Genomic DNA, 13,534 nt, shown 5'->3' with positions numbered 1-13,534 from the left:
AAGTGACAAATGCATTGATTTTGGTGAAACTGGATGCTTTAGCTACTGCAAGAACTTACACTTTATCAATATTCTCATGCACTGTAGCTGTCTACTACAAGACAAACATTCTCCCACACAAATTAACAGGTACGTGCCAACATGTGACAGCAGCTGTGTCTACCTCAAATTTTGCCGCCCTATTTTGAAGAACTCCCACGTACCTCCCTGTTGTTGAAAATGCTGTTTGAGACACTGGGTTGTCACAGCTCACAGCATCCCTCATGGCATATGCAGGAAGTATGCCTGACGGAATGGGCAATAGGACTGGACTAAGTTCTAAACATTAACTTCACAGCCCTGACATAATTTCAGGAGAATGCATTTATGAAAACTGGAAGACAAAAGGAAACTTATATAATTTGATGTTGCAACTTCTAATTTTCTTCTTGACTACAACTACACCTCAAGTCTGGCACCTGAAACTTAAGTTTCTCTAAGAAACTTTCTCATTCATATAAACTATTTCAGTATTTTATTTCCTTTATCCTGTAACTGGAATAGCTGCTCAGGTTAAGTATTGGGGCTTGGGATTACTTTTAAATAATGAGTTAAGCAATCTGAAGTTATTCCCATAAAAACAATAAGCAGAAAATTCTAAAAATACCAGTTAATGTTGATAATTTAATAGGCCATTTACAGTCATCCAGACATTTTACTCAATACTGTTATGTACAAAATCCACTAAAATAAAAAAAAATAAATTTAAATGTTATCTTTCAGATGTAAAAGTGCAATTAACACAGGCAGAGTTTTTGCAAGAATATTACATTTCTATTAAATTCACTGCCTACATAAGAGCCTAACAGTTATAGTGCCTACACTAAAATGAATGAGGATCTTTTTTTTGTTAACTTTGAATAAACCTCATAGTTGATAAATAAAGGTTTTCTGTCACAATCATAGCACATACATCCAAAAATGAATTGCACAATTGTTGCCATAATTTTCAGTTTTACCTGAAAACTTTAACTTTAGATATTAAGGTAGAGCAACAGTAAGATTCTTTTAAGTTCCAAAAATAATTAACACCATAAAACCTTGTAACCAGTGTGCACAAAAGAGCCATCCTGAATGGCTTTCTCCAGAATTCTAATAGCTTTCCAAAGATGCTATTTACCCTGAATCAACGTTCTTCCTTTACAGTACCAAATGGATCTTCTGGAACAAGATTTAAATTTATCTTTCATGCATTACTTATTCACAATTTGGAAGTAAATGGCAAGCCTTCATACATGTCAGCCTTTAGTCTTAACCAGTCCTGAAACCTCTGCAAAGGTGATTTTTCTTGTGTTAATATTTTTGCAGCTTTTCTCAGTTTTTCTTCATTTCGTTCTAAATAACGAATTCCATCTGTCTGCAGCTGATTGAGTTTCTCTTTACGGCTTTCATCCAGAGGAATGTCTTCATTCATCAGAGGGTTAAATCTGAAATAAGTATCTGGAGGTAACAGTGCATCCAGCATGGTGTGAACTTCTGTATTGAAAACAAATGAAGAAAACAAATTCACATGAGAGAGTTGAACAGTCCTGCAAGTGATCTGAACCTCAACTGCTCTGGAATGACACAGTAAGAGTAAATATGTGCTGCTTTGCTGAGTAAACATTTTTCTACCACTGCCGCATCGAAACCCCTTTCTCATTAGAAGACTTGTCAATGACCCTGTGGCTCTGTTTACTCTGGAAAAGATTAATCTTTTATTCCAAGACAACCTCACTGGTATGACAAGTAAGCTTTGCAGCTATCTAGATTTTTAATTACATTCCATTCCTTAACAAGTAAGGGCATATCCTGAAGAGCAGGAATGTAACCTCTGTATTCCTATTTCAGGATACCTGTGATTTGTTACACTTGGTACTAACAGAAGTAGGTATTATGAAAACAACCGGTATGTTCTTCTGCAATTTCAAAATAAAAAAACTGTAGAATTAAAGCTTTATTTTGTTTACAACTATTAATACTTTTTCAATATATTACTACAGATTTGAGGCTTGAATTTAACATGCATTTAATTTAAAATATTTGAGTTAAATTATGCTACTTCAGTTAACTAGTAAAATAAAAAACTATGTAACATTTATATGTTCTTTTTTATAACCTGTTTCTTTCTCCCTTTAGATCCTTTTTGTTGGCTCACTTAAAATTCCATTTCTATCACTTCCTTCAGCATTCATTCTATCTTCTTTGTATTCTTACTATGTTCCTCCATTCTTTCAAATATCCATTGTCATATAAAAAGTTTTTAGTGCAAAAAAAAATATCAGGTATAAGATCAAAGCAAAAGATTCTTGTAAATCTTAAATAATCTTGGCTTGGCCTCTCCTCCTGCAAATTACTCAGCTATGTCTGTTCTTGTCTCACCACAACCAGTCTTTCTTGCCCTATTTAATACTCTCTCTTTTTTCCTTTGTAATACAAGTTCCTATTTGCTCAAATCTACTCTCATCTCTTTCATTTATTTTCCTTTGGTCTCCACAATTAACTTTCCTTTCTTCCCCTTCCCTTCAAATTTCTTGCCTCATTTTTCAGTTGCAATGAAACTTTCTGATAGAAAGTGGACAGCACATATCCCCTTCCCACTATTCCTACTGCCTTTCCACAGCTGTGCAAAAACCAAAAGGCAATGCAAAATCTAGTTTTTTTCTACTAGTGACAGTCAGCTGGCAGAAACTCTACAGCAAGGGATTTAGACCATAATAGCATTTCTTGTTCCCTGCCTTTTTGCAGTATCCGTTTCCTTGTAATGGGAGGGGGAAATTATCTGTGTATCAATATTTCCTGTTTACAAAAATAAAACAGAAGTAAACTGCTAGTGACTGAGTCTCAATGTTTTTCCATCTAGGAACCAAATTTATTTTAGAGAACAGATGCTTGGCTCTTCCTGACAGCAGTGGAAGTCATCAGGACTGGAAGACACAGTATAATCCTTGGAAAAGAACTAGTATAAAAGCATATATAAAAAAGATCAGAAATCAAATACTTTTTCTCAAGCTGTTGAAAATCAATGTTTTATATTAACTACTAAGCATTTCTGCGTTATGAGAAAAACAAATAAAATATAAGAAAATAGGATTTTTAAATGAATACCTGAATAGGTATTTTATCCTAAAGCTCAAGTAAAAAGATTTATCCTCCAGAAAACACATAATACTGGTACTAAAACTATACACAGTAAGTTACAAAGACAGATGCTTCAATTCAGTTTCATGGGGCTGGTAGAGAGGAGAAGAGGAAAGACCAAAGGTTGAAGATTGTTCTCTGAATTGGAACTACCATTCTAAGAAACAAAAATAAAATTGAAGACAGTCACAGTACAAGCATATCTTAAGACACCAACCTTCTGTATCAGTTGCACTGTTGATAACATTCGTCAGTTTGGCTTTCAGACTGGTGTGTGTGACATTGGTCTTCACCTCACTTTCATATCGACCAGTGCCCAGTGAAATCAGACACTGCAACGGAACATTGGGCCAGAGACACTTGCACTCATGAACTGCCAGCGCAGAAGGATTATTTAGGAGCAGACCTCCATCCTGTAAATTAACAAGAAATATGAATATTGGTTCTATACACAACATATGGTCACAAAAGAAACTGCAACTACAAATTAAATTAGCATAGCCTAAATATACAAAACCAATTAAAACCTATAATCATTGATTTCCAACTTTTGTGAAATTAAATTGAATCTGTTTGTATGATACAGCAGCTTCCTAGCTTGGCCTCCCAGGCACTGTCAGAGAAACTGCTGGGGCTGTGCTCAGATCTGCTGCATTATATACAAGTGGTAGGCTGAAACAGCAGTGTTCACTGGAATATCTAGAGAAGTTATGACTTCATTTTTGAAGACCTTTTCAGTAAGACAGATACACATAGTGACAATTTCTTAATCAAAAATCTGCCCCTTGAAATTCTTATTAGTGACATTACAAGGAAATTTTCTGTAACAGAACTCAAATCACTACCTGCAGACTCCAAAACAAATTAAAAAAGAAAAATCACAAGAGCTAAGCTTGGCCAAACTTTACTTTGCAAACACAGTCATTACACAGGATGCTACAGCTTTGATTTAAGAGTTGGAGAGTCATTTACTTTGGAAAGAACTTACTGAGCTTGTCTGGTGCAGCCACCCTGCTCACATACAGGGTCAGGTACAGCATGCTGCCCAAGGCCAGGTCCAGCTGGGTTTTGAGTATCTCCACAAATGGAGACTCCAAAATCCCTGTGGGCAACCCGTTCCAATGTTTGACCACCCTCACAGAAAAGTATTTTTCCTGTGTTCAGATGAAATTTCATATGTTTGCATTTACACCATTATCTCTTGTCCTACCAGTGGGCACTACTGGGAAGACCACAGCTACCTCATCTTCTTTCCCTTCCATTCTTGATTGGTACACATCCCCTCCCTGAGTCTTCTCTTCTCTGGCTGAATAGTCTCAGCTGACTCAGTCTCTACTCACAGGAGAGTCCTTTAATCATCTTTGTGGTCCTGAACTGGACTAACTCAAATAGACTCATGTCTCTATTGTTCTGGGAAACTGGAGACAGCATTCCAGATAGGACCATCACCCATGACCACTGGCAGCACTGTTACTGATGCAGCTGGCCCTTTTTACTGCAAGTGGGCATCACTCATGTTGAGCTTTTTGCCCACCAGCACCCCAAGGTCCTTCTCTGCCAGCTGCTTTACAACTCAGTAAAAAAAAGAGTTATATTTGTATATGCAGGGCTCTGCCTTTCGCCTTTTTCAGCTTCATGAGAATTCTTCAGTCTGTTGAGGTCCCTCTGAGTGGCAGCCCAACCATTCATGTACCAGTCATTCCTCCCATGTTTGCATCAGCCATGGAATTCCTGCAGGTATACTCCATCCAATCATCCAGATCATTAAAGAAGACATAAAAAAAAATTTGTCCCAGTACAGATCTCTAGGTACACCTCTAGTGTCTTGCTTCCAACTTGACTTTGTGACACTGATTCCAACTTAGGCTTAGTCATTCAGCTAGTTTGCATCCAACTCACTGTCTCTTTACCTAAACCACATTTTGACAGCTTGCATTATGGGAGTTAAGTGTCAAAGGCTTTACAAAGTTGACGCATCCAATGCAATGCCTACTACTTGTCTAGCAATGGCAAATGGCTGCCAGGGTTGCTCAATCATGAGTAAACTACTTGGTAAATCCATACTGACTACTCATGATCAGCTTTTTGCTCTTCATGATTTTATAAGTCCTTTGCTGGAGGATTTCTTCTATCATCTCCCAAGGGATTGTGGCTGAAGTCAAAAAGCCTGAAATTCCCCAGAGCTTTCTTCTTGCTATTCCTGAGGACATGACTGTATCTGCTTTCCCAATAGCCATGATAATTTCAAAATAATCAAGTCATCCCACAATGGCATCAGGCAGCTCCATCAGCACTCACAGGTGCAACACATCAGACCTTACAAACTTACATATGACTAGTTCATTTAACTGCTCCCTAACCTGGCTCTCCTCCCACCAAGCACAAATCCTCCTTACACCAGACTTTTTCTCTGGCTGCAGGGGCCTGGGATTCCTGAAAGCCATTGTTACTGGTATAGACTGAGACAAAGGCAGCATTAAGCATCTTGGACTTTTCCAAATAATTTGTCACAAGCTCTCTCACCCCAGTCAGTAGCAGGCCCACTTTTTCCCTAGTCTTTTTTGCTGTTTATGTACTTTTAGAATCTTTTGTTATATCTATCTATATATCTTTTGTTATATTTGTTAGACTCTTTTGTTTATAGATATAAAGATATGCCCTTTATATCCCTCTCCAGCTTTTGTTTTCCTAGCCCCACCTCTGCAAGACTGGACAGGACATCTATACTTCTGGGTGACTTGTCCCTCCTACACCTTTTGTACACTTCCTTTTTATGTTGGAGTTCAGTTTTAGGACATCATTGCTCATCCCTGTCTACCATCTTTGCTTGATTTCTTGCTTATTGGGGTGGTCCTTTGCTAAATTTGGAAGGAGTGATTACAGACTATCATCCAGCTCTCCTAGACCCCTCTTCTCTTCAAGGTCATAATCCCTGTGATTCTTCCAAGCAGAGCTCTGAAGAGGATGAGGTCTGCTTTCCTGAAACGCAGTGTTCTAGACCTGCTTTTTCCCCCTGCTTCCAGCCCTTAGGATTCTGACCTCCATCATCTCACAGTCACTATAGCCAAGACTTTCTTGAACTTTCATATCCCTGACCAGTTCTTTATTCTTCATAATCACCAGGTCCAGCAAAGCACCTTTCCTTGTTGGTCCACCATCAACTAGGACAGCTGCTATCATCAATGCACTCAAAAGATCTCCTTGGTTGTTTGAGCTCTTCTGTACTGTCCTTTCATCAGGTATCAGGATGATTCAAGGTTCTATGAGAACCAGCCCTGGGGATATGAGGCTTCTTTACGTTGTCTGAAGATCAGAATTCAGCCCAATACTACTAGGAAAAAATGCTGCTCTGGAATTGAGGAGAGACATCTCTCACTAGCAATATGTTAGAACTATAGGTGATGAGGCTGGGATAAAATACTTCAGGACTAATAAGAATCACTGTGAATGACAGTAAGCATGAGAAGCATTCAGACAATGAGATTTTGATCCACTGAATCTCAAGAAGTACATTCACCACTTCCTGGAAATAAAATGACCTTCATGCCAACCAAGAAATAGATTAACTTGGAATTTGAATTAATCAGAACTTTTTTGAACTGGGAATGCCTTAAAACCAGCAGTTAGTTATAAAGGCAAAACTTAAGCTTGAGAACATTACCAAGAGCAGAAATGAAGATAGCTGTATCCATTCAGAATCTATATAAACAAGAAAAGAGAATACTTACTACAAGAGGTATAATGCAAGAACTCCCTATATTCTAAAGTTCCCTGAATTCCCCGTATCCCATATCTGACCATCACATTACTAGAACAATAAAGAAAAGCAACTCTACCCAGGAATAGCTTAGAAGAAAAGAATTTTTAGAGATGAAAAACATTTCACTGAAACTCCTTATAACTTACAGCTGTGCTAGGTAAGTAAAAACAAGATTATTGAGCTTAGTTTTTTGAGTTTGCTTTGTTTTAATTAACCTTTCATTTCAACCTACAAAAAGCTCTTTGAACCCTCTCTGGATACCATCCGCCTTGCTCAAAACACTAAATGCACTGCTTACAAGAATGGTCTCTTCAGTGCCCATTATCCTTTGCTCATGTTTAGCCTAGAAAACTAAATACAAGGACGTTTTTGTCCTTTACCCATTAATCTTTATCTAAAATCTTAATAATTATCATAGTGGTGCTTAATTCTTTAAATCCTAGATTAAAAACATGCTTAAAAAATAATTTCCACTGATACTGTCAATATAATTAAACATGACTGCTACACCATGGGAAAATTAGTGTTATCAGAAGTTTGACGGTATATTATACTAGAATACTACAATATTTTTGTAATACTGACAAATAAAAGATCAAAGGAATATAAAATATACATACTAAGTGCGTTTGTGATAATAACTAATGACTTTGTGCAATGATTTCCATATTTAAACATTCTCCAATTTAGGTTTATTGTAATGTAATAAATTCCTAAAGATTTTCAATTTAGACAGAACTTCTAGCATTTATATAGGTAATAGACACACGTCAGTTTTTGAAAATTAGAAGCAGGACTAAGAAAGGCAACTGACTTGTTTCTTCTCTTCCAAAGAGATTATAACCATGTCCTAATACTTCAAATAATATTACTCTGTTAAAAAAGCAATGTTCATCATACTGCTTTTGCTTACAATGATCAACTATTAAAGGAGTTAACAATGCTATTAGTTAAACTGTACTATTAAGGACTCAGTGAAGGAAATACTGCAGTAATTTGTTTAAATTTGCAGCTTCAGAAACCATACAGCTAATTATGAAAAGAGAATTTTCATCTTTTTTAGAATTAGTTACAATTTCATTTATGTGCATTCAAAGAAAATGTAAACAACAAAGAATTTTTAATTCTGAAAATTAAAGAATAGAAACTAACTCTTCTGATTCTAAACAATTCCTCTAATTTCATAAAGCTAGAAAAAAGCCCATCCCGAGATGTCTACTGAGCTAGCAATACAGAAATATGAAAGGCAGATCTAAATGCTTTGAAATTAATTTTAAGAAATCATGACATATCCTTCTCAAAGATTGCCCTTGAGACACAGGAACAGAATTCCCAAATGATCAACTCCGTAGTTTTGTACAAAAGATACCAAGATCACAAGAAACTTCACTGATCCTTGTTTTGAAGAGTTGCAAAATCTGCTGTTTTAATTTTTTTTCTCATTCTGTTGAATTTATTCTATAGTTTATATAATCTAATCTAAATTATTTATAACTTACTAATTAAAATAGTTTATTGTAAGCATTAGGCTTTTAAAATATATTTATAAAAATCCATTAACTGAAATGCAATAAACATAAATACTGAATGATTGCCAGCAGTATGGAACGCCTTGGTAACTAACAAGAGCTTCCTCATCCCTGCTAGATTCCATGAGCTTTCTTGCCACGCTAAACTTTCATGCAATTAAACAACAGGAAGTAAACAACGCCAATTTATCTGATCTACGGCTACAGAGATGCAACATCAATCCCTGTTTGTCTCAAAACAAAATAAGGATCTTCATACCACATATGATGGTGCAAAAATCTTGCTGATATAAAGTGATATTTTAACTTATATTACAAACTTCAAGCTATAATTCAAATTATACAAAGCATTGCTAACTTTATGCACAGCCCTAAACCTTTTTGTTTCCTATTAAGTTTATTAGTTCCTTTTTGACAGATGGAATGTCTTCACTGTGTCACTCCTTTCCTCTATATTGTTAGCTATGTCCTTCTGGCATGGTACTGCCTGTGTGCACACAGAGTTCATATGAACAGAATATTCATTAAATTACACATTATCGACATACACTGGGTCTAAAAGCAAAACCAATAGATCAAGAGAAGATTATTGAGAATAGATCAAGAGAAGTGATTATCCCCTTTTATTCAGCATGCAAGAGGCCAGACTGGGGATAGGTACTTTGTACAGCTTTGGACAACCAGCTACAAAATACTGCAGAACTGGAACACGTACAGTAAAGAGCCAGTAAGATGGTTTGGGGCCTGAAGCACATAACATACGAGAAGGGATGCAAGGAAGTAGGTTTGCTTACCCTGTTAAAAAGAGAAAGCCAAGGAGGAAGCTAATCACAATATTTCACTATCTAAAGTAGAAACACCCAGATTCTTTCAAAAAGTACAGAATAAGAGCCAGAGCAGCTGTGGAATCTCTATCCTCAGATATTTTCAAAACTAAGCTGGGCAAAGTCTTGAGCAACCCAACCCAGCTTTGATGAGGTTTAGCCTGTTTTGAACAGGAGGCTGAACCAGATAACCACCTGAAGTCCTCTCCTTCTCCTCCAGTTTTCCTAATGTTACTCTATTTAAAGAAATACTGCATGAATCACAGATGTACATAATTTTAGCTGTAAAACAAAATTACATTTCAAAATCCATTCTTATTAGAATTTGAATTTTGTCAGTTCAGTCTCAGTCTTGTGGAAAACACAAAATTTCTAGTGCCAGGAGAGGTTCCAATTGGACATTTAAGAAAAATGTCTTCACCAAAAAAGATGGGAACACACTGAAGAGGGAAGTGGTGGAGTCACCATCCCTGGAGGTATTTAGAAGACATTCAGATGTGATGCTTAGGGACATGGTTTAGTGGTGGACTGGGCAGTATTAGGTTAATGGCTGAGCTTTGTAGGTTTTTTCCAACATAAATGAGTCTATGATTCACACCTTGCAATCTTTAACAGAAAGGGTAACTTACAAGAACTCTTCAAATTACTAAACTGTTGACCTATATCCACAGCAAGTGGAATCGGCCCAAGTTTTGACTCAGGACTCAGTGCTGGGCAAACAGCCAGGACAGATCCCTTTTTCTTTCTGTTCTCCCATTCTTAGATTATCTGGCCTTCCCTACATTTCAACCTCTCCTCTCATTTAGCTAGATCTTGATCAAATTGCAAACTCTCTTTTTCACTTCTCAAACACACATTTGTCATCCCTTCCCTTCTCTGCTGCAACGCTCAGTGCAGTGGTAAGTGCCAGACACTGTTTCATCTGCTGAACTTTGCAAAACCATTCTACACTTGAGTCAACTTAATTTGCTGGCAGTACACCAAACACAAAGTGCTGGAGTAGGAATGCTAATGCAAGGAGATACTAGAAAAGGGGGCATAACTCTCCCAATATCATCAGGCAGGCAAGCAACAAAGAAAAGGGTTTTTTAAAAATTTCTAAATAAAAAATAGATATTTCTAAATTAAAAATAGTGGAAGTAATTAAGTAAGTTAATATTAAAATGGACTTTATTAACACACCCCTAAAATTGCTAGTGATACCAAAGAAGTGAACTTAGGGACTGGGACATTGTTCTCAGTCTTTTGTCAAAGGCTTTCTAAGTCATAAACATGCAGCTCGTTCTGTTTTATTTAGTATCTTATTCCCAGATGAAGCAAATTTATTTTTTTCACATAGATTTTTTTCACAAGAATTACTTAACACAACAGTAACCATATATTTAGGGCTTGTTGGTAGGTAACAAGGAGTCTGAAGCTGTAGCTAGTACTTTCTATTAGGGTTTTGATAGTTGCAAAATAGTCAGGCAAGGCTCCCCTGTGGCCTGACATATAGATCTTCAATTACTTAAAGTAGGAAAAATACATCTTTTGTAAACAAATGCTCTAATAAAAACTCTGATGTAGATACCTCTAGAACTGTGCAAGCAGGGTAAAGAAAGGCCTGGTTAAACAGATGGGTGTAAGTTCTACAATCAGAAGAAAATAGACTGGAAGTCTGCAAGAAAGGGTTCCAGAGCACGTGGGAGCCTGGTAGCACAGGATTTTCTGAAAATCTTGTCCTATTTAAACATTTATGGTGAATGGGCATGAAGTCACCAGTGACATACTTTGAAAATAAATATCTGAAATTAAGATACTAAAATTTAAAAATCATACCATACTTTACCATGGGAGAGCAGCTGTTTTTCACAAGAACATTCTCCACATTGATAGGCTCTCATTGTGTTTCCTAATTCTGTCAGACTCAAATTGAGCCTTGTAACTGTTCTGTACAACACTTTGTGTGTTGCACAGTTTCATTTAAATTATCCTAAACTTTATGAATAAAATAATCTAGCACTGAATGAAGGATATATAATGTATGAAAGCCAAGTCTAGTATTTGGAAGCTGAGTTTGTTGGCTCCATAGTAACCACTTGAACTCACCGCCTATGCAGACATGCTTTGCATTTTAGTTCACTCTTACAGACTTGCTCTGCTGTTTACTTTCACTGTCTTTGTGAAAAAGCAGAGACAAATAGTACAAAGCTATCACAGGACAAGACAGGCTAAGACTCTGAGTGGACTTCTGAAAAGTATTTTTTAAATTCTATGCTTAAAGTCAACATAACTATCATAAATATGCAGCTTAAGGATGTCTAGTTGCTGCAAGTGAGGAGTTTGAGGAGTTGTTGCACAGTTTTAAGGGGTTACTTCTTAGAAGAACTAAAATAACTACTTTAATTCCCAGAAGCAAATGGGAATGCCTTGCAAAATCATTCTATAAAATCATCTGAATACATTTATGTATGTAGCAGGAAATGTCCTCGGAGTAGAAGACAGGAATGAGAAAGGGGAGAATTCTTTCACTATCTAAGGTAGTGAAGGTCTGTCGATACAGGTAACTTCAAGATTCACATCCCAGCCTGTGGAAGTCCAGGGCTTCCCTCTGGCTGCCCTGGCAGGTCTGGGACCCTGGCAGGGGGTCAGGAACCCCCCTGTACAGAGCCCCGAGAGACACTCTCTGATCTCTGTTCGTGGAAAGAGTTTTCAATCTTACAGGACAAATTACAAGCTCTGAGTGTTTGATATAAGTAATAATTAAGTGTGGCATGGGTGCAAAAGTAAAATTTTAGGATTCTAGATAAGGGGTCCAAAGGGGACAAGATGAAGGAAATTGGGTGTGTCGTGTCCTTTTTCTTCTTCTTCATGCCCTCCATGTTTCACTGTAGTGTTGGCATTTTTCTGTTGGTTTAGGCTGGGGACACACTGTTCAACGTAGATGATAGATATTAGCACATTATTGTAAATATAGCACACGTAGTTTCTGGTATATAATGTTTGTAACATCCCCCTGAGGGGCAGAGCCCCACACACTGCCCTGCAGGACAGACCTGCGTCAGGGCAGCAGAACATGTTAGAGATAAACAGAATAAACAACCTTGAAACCAGCACAGACGATTTACAACTTCTTTGGCTGCGGGGCTCAGAGACTTTCTACAATCTTGGAATCATCAATGCCACAGATTCCGACACCAGCCTAGTCCTCTCACTGCTCTGAGCGCCCAGTGTCATTATGAAAATGTCAGTACTTGTACTCTAAGCTTTAAGGCTTGTTTATTAAAGCATCACTGGGTTAAAAAGTAACAGTTTTTGACAAGTGCTTTGTGAAAAAGTTATCTATACATTCAGATTTAACTGTACAGTAAACTAGCTCCCTGTAGCTTCATCACAAACATAACCTTTTCAATACAAAGATTATATGATTATGCTGTTCTGTAATACATATACAAATATGTTTGAAATATACATGAATTATGGCTCTCCTCTTGGGAGTAATCAGTCAGACTGATCACAGTATTACTGAGGATGAATCTCATGAAGAGGAACTCCCAGTAAGACAGGCAGTCTTTATTTTCCTTAACAAACTATTTGGCAAAATATATTAAGTTTTATAGACATGAAACAGGACAGAAGCAGAATTGTTTTCATCTTGCTGACAAGCAATGGATGGTGGTGTCAATATTTCTAACAAATCTCTGTCTAAAATGTAGAGATCAAAACCAATTTGTTTTTGCTTCATTCTAATGGTATGTTCCACTTTGCTGTTTGAGTGAGAAAAAATTTTAAATAGCTTCAGTCATTTTTTATAAAGCATACAAAGACCTACAGTTGTCTCCTTATACAAATTATGTAATCAAATTTATTCAGGAAGATTCACCCTTGCTTTCTAATCATGCGAAGAAGCAGACTACTGGGGTCCACTATATACAATTCTAACATATTCTGCACTACACTGGTTCCCAGCAGAGGCCCTAACTGGTGACAGATATAAACGCCATCTTCCTACAAACCAAATTTCTAACAATTACAGAAAGAACCAATTCCCTTATTTAGGGAGAGTCTGAGTGCTCTTTAGATTCCTGAAATAAATACCTTGTGCTCATTATTTTGAAATGCTGTCTCAAAATGATGATTTATCTTTAAATAGAAATAAACCACTTAAGTTACTTGTCATAAATAGCACAGTGAAAAAGGGATTTCCTTTGAACTGGCATTCAGAAAAATTCTAGAGGAAACAATTGTACAGAATATGAAAATTAAATGCATTGGTATTTATA

At 36.8% G+C, this 13,534-nt stretch overlaps 1 protein-coding gene across 4 annotated transcripts in view; it reads right to left on the bottom strand.

Annotated features, from left to right (window-relative positions):
• Nucleotides 1-643: 643 nt before the first annotated feature.
• PNPLA8 (patatin like domain 8, phospholipase A2) overlaps nt 644-13,534 on the bottom strand; it is a 36,428-nt gene continuing 23,537 nt past the window's right edge. For 2 of the 4 annotated variants that reach the window (XM_041711467.2, XM_041711465.2), the window contains exons 9-10: nt 3,377-3,572; nt 644-1,515 (exon numbers count right to left, since the gene is read on the bottom strand). In XM_041711467.2, the coding sequence (XP_041567401.2) occupies nt 1,241-1,515; nt 3,377-3,572 (471 nt within the window). In that variant the 3' untranslated portion in view covers nt 644-1,240. The remainder of the gene's footprint in view (nt 1,516-3,376; nt 3,573-13,534) is intronic. The other 2 variants (XM_041711464.2, XM_072922002.1) reach the window with 1 other exon arrangement.

Source organism: Taeniopygia guttata, chromosome 1A, assembly GCF_048771995.1.
Source record: "Taeniopygia guttata chromosome 1A, bTaeGut7.mat, whole genome shotgun sequence".
NCBI classification, from domain to species: domain Eukaryota; kingdom Metazoa; phylum Chordata; class Aves; order Passeriformes; family Estrildidae; genus Taeniopygia; species Taeniopygia guttata.
The sequence above is the reverse complement of the archived record's forward strand: the minus strand, read 5'-3'. Positions and strand labels throughout refer to the sequence as shown.